The 5,141-nt window shown below is 37.1% G+C and overlaps 1 protein-coding gene across 1 annotated transcript; it reads left to right on the forward strand.

The window, feature by feature from the left end:
• Positions 1-3,158: 3,158 nt before the first annotated feature.
• LOC142629644 (serine carboxypeptidase-like 50) lies at positions 3,159-4,862 on the forward strand. Its single transcript, XM_075803667.1, has one exon. It carries the CDS (start codon positions 3,336-3,338, stop codon positions 4,728-4,730), a length of 1,395 nt encoding a protein of 464 aa, XP_075659782.1. The 5' UTR covers positions 3,159-3,335; the 3' UTR covers positions 4,731-4,862.
• Positions 4,863-5,141: the final 279 nt, after the last annotated feature.

Consider the following 5,141-nt stretch of genomic DNA (forward strand, 5'->3'; position numbering starts at 1 on the left):
CGTCCATATCTTGCCCTTCATCTTCCCCATGGGAAGGAGAGCTAGACGACGGTTCCCTCTCCCCGCTGGAGGTGTCTTGGTCTGCTTGCCGACTCCGACGGAACACCCCTTCATAACCCGCTCCTTCGCGGGCACAAGATTGACTACTTGATGCCTCACTAGACATCTGACACCTACATATGACGGGTAAAGGAAGCCTAAGGCTCTAGATTTATACCGACGACGGGACCAACAAGGGAAATAAAGAATGAAACGTTGTATAAGGATAGCTTACAAGCAGACGGTGAGAGAAACTTACAAGTAGACGGCGAGACGCGCACGACGGAGAAAGTTATCACCACGTTGTTTTTCGGCTTCCAAAGGAGACGGTTGCTCTTTGAAAAGGGATGACGGTTGCGCTCTGATCAGAAAATTCTCTAAAAAGTATAAAAATGAATACGGTGGATGATATATATATAGGGGGAACGGCGCGGTAAACGAAGCGACGCCTCGATTCGAGCAAACGACCATTGAAATCTCCCCACGTGTCCCTGAGCATTTATGACAGCTTCCAGCCTGTCCGTCAGAAACTATAACTGTCATTTTGTGAAACCGCTTCGTAGAGATGACGGTATCACGGAATGAGGGGGCATCTGATGAGGGTAAAACTAACATGATGGTCTTGCTGGTATGATTAAATTAAGGCGACGGGCAATATGCCTTAAAGGGGAAGGATCTGTGGTAGACGGACGGAAAGAATTTATGCATCGCTCTCCAAGCTACCTCAAACCACGCTATGAGATTAGGGCTGACATGGCCTTGAGTGTGATTCACGCAAACGTAAATACGAAGAATTCTTGCGCTACACATTAGCCTTAATCAAATTTTATAAGGAAAGAGTTTTGATCGTGAAAGGAAAAAGCTTGGTAATCAAGGAAAAAAGGCCGACTCTACACCCCTATAAATACATCCAAAACCCCCTTGACTAAAGGTACGCATATCTTACTCAACTCTATCACTTTAGGGTTGAAAAAAAATTCTAACTTGACCTTCGGAGGGTTTTCGGTCGGCACCACACCGGTGTTCTCTTTGAGGTCTATTTGTTTTCTGTTTGCAGGTTTCATCAATTGTGGAGGGTGCTTGCAACTTACTGGTGATATTTTCAACCTCATCAGCGAGGAAGAAGAAGAACACTGGAGAAGACGTGAAACTCGAGTCTTTAGAACTTGAGTCTTAAAAGTGAAACTCAAGTCTTAAAAAATAGAGTTTCACGTGGATTTTTCTTCCACATCAGCTCTCATCACTTACAAATCGAGACTTAAAAACTCGAGTTTTATCTTGGAACTCAAGTTTTAGATACTCGAGATGCTAGTTTACAACATTGTTTTGAAATGTGACAACTAACTAAATTTTTTAATATTTAATGTTATTTGGAAAAAAAATTCGTATATCTTGTACTAAAAGTGTGAAGTGTCAGAGTGTCACCTTACATAACTCAATTGGCTCTTGTTATGATTTTTTTGGTTAATTTCATCTAGAGATAAAAGAGAGTGTTTGAAGTATTTGATTATAGGGAATTTTCTCACATAGGGGATTTATACTTAAAAAATATTTTTACATACATAAAATTTTTTAAATTTTTTTAATTCTCATAAGTGAAAAAATTATTTTATATATCTAGATTAAATCAGGAAAAAAACTCACTATAATGCACATGAATTGATATATTTATTTATTTTAATCTTTTCTCCTAAGCTGTTTGTGAATCAATTTGTTCAAATGGAAGATTTGAAGCCATAAGAGCGAATTCTTGATCTTTATTATACTTATTCATTACATTAACACACTTATTATGCAACTGAAATTATGGTGTTCATAAATTAGAGACTACTGAATTTTTGTGCCTTAAAGAAAAAATAAAAGAAATAAAACAAATGTTGATTAATGGATTAAGAAGATAGGAAAAAAAAAAAAAACTACCATACGCATGCCTACTCTTTATTTATTTATTTATTATTATTAAGGGGTAAATACGCATGCCTACTAAAGCATTGTGAATGTGAACAAAATATAAGCCAAAAAAATATTGATTGTTTGACTTCTTTTGGTGTCATGACATCGGAATTGACTTCATAATTTTGGATGGTAGGATTCCATGAACCTAGAGTGGAATGTTTGTCTACTTCACATTTTCGTGAAACCAATAATATAACAGATGTACTAGCAAAGAGAAATAAACAGTAAACCGATAAAATAATACAACTAATGTCCAAATTTTGTTTATACCAACTATACCTGGGACATTTTGCGATTTAGCACTCCTTGAGAATGGTCTATAAACCTTGTTGTAAATGGAAAAAATTAATGGATGTTTTAAAAATATTTTTTAATGATAGAGGTGTGCAACTAATCCACTAACCCACTAAAACTGACCTGACTCAACCAAACCTGTCAAGTTAGTTGATTTTTAGAGCTTGGTGGGTTGGGTTGAGTTACAAATTTTTTTTTGAAAGTGGGCCGGGTTGGGTTGGGTTCGGATCATAAAATTTTAAACCTATCAAACTAGACCCGACCCACTTATATATTTAATATATATTTAAAATATGTTATATAATTAATAATTTTTTTTAAATAACCAACTCTTTCTCCTATTTTATATAAAAACCAATATTAATGTATATTACTTCATATATTAATGTATAACTGAGTTGAAATATTAGATCGTATATTTTGTTTATCAACTCAGGTAATAGGTGTAGTATATTTTTTTATACTCAATTTAATAATAATAGTAATAAATAAAAAAAATTGTCAAACCCATAAGTTCAACCCGATTCATATGGATTGGTTTGGACTTATATGATAGGTTAGTTTGTGTTGAATTTTTTTTACCCACCATAATAAATTGGGTTAAAAAATCTTATTAATTTGACCTAATTCGATTTATGCACACCAGCTTAGAAAAATGTTTAATATAAAAAAAAAAAATCAATTAAACTCCTCTTCGGCTCTTCCCACCAACAAAAATAAATAAAAATTAAAAAAGGTATAAATTAATTTACCCATCACATGTCACACCTGGTGAATTAAAAAAACTTTCAAAAGTAAAAGATTCCGAGGACAAAAATTTCTTGAAACAATACAAATGGGACTACAAAGTTCAACAACTAGCCGACACTCGATTTTGCCTTCAATTATTAATAATTTCGTGGCTCATGCCTCTCCCAAACTCCCAATATCATTCCTTTGTTTAATATATGTCATTACCTACGTCAGCTCCTCAAGTGTCTTCAACCACACACAAAATATCAACGGCATTTACAGTCCTCAGTTCACTTTACCCTCTCTAGTCTCTGATGGAGCAGTCAACACGGTCCAACTCCCCTAACCTTGTCCTTGTCTTCTTCTTCTTCCTCTCCTTCTGTAACATCCCAACTTTATTATCATTACCCTCTTCTTCTTCTTCAACCTCTGCTTTTCCCAATGAAGCTCTCCCCACTAAATCAGGCTATCTCCCTGTCAATCCCACCACTGGTTCCGCCATTTTCTACACTTTCTATGAAGCCCAGGAACCCATTTCGACTCTCTCCCAAACCCCACTTCTCATTTGGCTCCAAGGTGGCCCTGGCTGCTCCTCCATGACTGGTAACTTTTTTGAACTTGGACCCTGGCGTGTCAATTTTCATAAGGCCAAGTCTGACCCCCTTGTTCTTGAACCCAATTCTGGTTCTTGGAACCGCTTATTCGGCCTTCTTTTCCTCGATAATCCGATTGGAACTGGGTTTAGTATTGCTTCTACACCCCAAGAAATCCCAAGAGATCAATATATTGTTGCCACGCATCTTTTTGCTGCAATCACTTCGTTTATTGAACTAGACCCATCGTTTAAGTTTCGTCCAATATATATTACGGGTGAGAGCTATGCAGGTAAGTATGTTCCAGCGATTGGATACTATATTTTGAAGAAAAATGCAGGCTTGGCCGTGTCTGAGCAGGTGAACTTAGCAGGTGTTGCTATTGGAAATGGTTTGACTGACCCGATCACTCAGGTGGCAACTCATGCTGTGAATGCTTACTTTTCGGGTTTGATCAATGAAAGACAAAAGAGTGAATTGGAGAAAGCTCAATGGGAGGCAGTTGGGCTGACCAAATCGAAGAATTGGAGAGAGGCCACAAATGCTAGAAATAAGGTCTTGCATTTGTTGCAAAACATGACAGGGTTGGCCACATTGTATGATTTTACAAGGAAAGTTCCTTACAATTCTGACTTAGTTACTGATTTTTTGCAAAACAATGAGGTGAAAAAGGCCTTAGGAGCGAATGAATCGATTGTGTTTGAGGAATGTAGTGATGCAGTGGGGGATGCATTGCATGATGATGTGATGAAGAGTGTGAAATATATGGTGGAGTTTTTGGTGAAGAAGAGCAAGGTTTTGTTGTATCAAGGGCATTTTGATTTGAGAGATGGTGTGGTTTCAACTGAGACTTGGGTGAAGACAATGGATTGGGAGGGAGTTGGGAATTTTTCAGTGGCAGGGAGGAAGGTTTGGAAGATAAATAAAGCGCTTGCTGGGTTTGTGCAGAAATGGGGGAGTTTGAGTCAAGTTGTGGTTTTGGGGGCTGGGCATCTTGTGCCTACTGACCAGTCATCAAGTTCACAGGCAATGATAGAAGACTGGGTTTTGGAGAGGGGCTTATTTGGCCATCCACAAGAGGAGGATTTGTCATCAAATTTCCAGGGTGCGTTGTAAAATTTGTTCCTCTTATTCTCTTGTTGTTGTACTTGTATCAATTAGTGACTCAAATCATGGGCAAGCTTAAAATGGGATGTTAAGAACATTGCAATTTGCATCATTGAATAAATGATCTACTTTGATTTGTCAGATTTTATATTTGATGATTACATACCAATTGGTGGAACTTCACTTTTCTACAGATTGTTTTCCCCCCTATTGGGTCTGTTGGCACTTGGCAGGAGAGATCTGAATCTGCAATATCAACATATCATATTTTAAAGATTTTGATAATCCCCATTTTTGGATAAAAAATTACCTTTAATTAAAACTAAAATATACAAGTATACCACACCTTTACAGTGGTTATAGACACAACGCCAAAAAACAGGATTTCAAGAACCTTAGCCAACTTTACTAACAACATAA

This window comes from Castanea sativa, chromosome 3 (assembly GCF_040712315.1).
Source record: "Castanea sativa cultivar Marrone di Chiusa Pesio chromosome 3, ASM4071231v1".
NCBI lineage: Eukaryota > Viridiplantae > Streptophyta > Magnoliopsida > Fagales > Fagaceae > Castanea > Castanea sativa.

Coding starts and splice junctions, on each gene's coding strand:
- LOC142629644 (XM_075803667.1), top strand. CDS start 3,336: ATGGAGCAGTCAACACGGTCCAACTCCCCTAACCTTGTCCTTGTCTTC.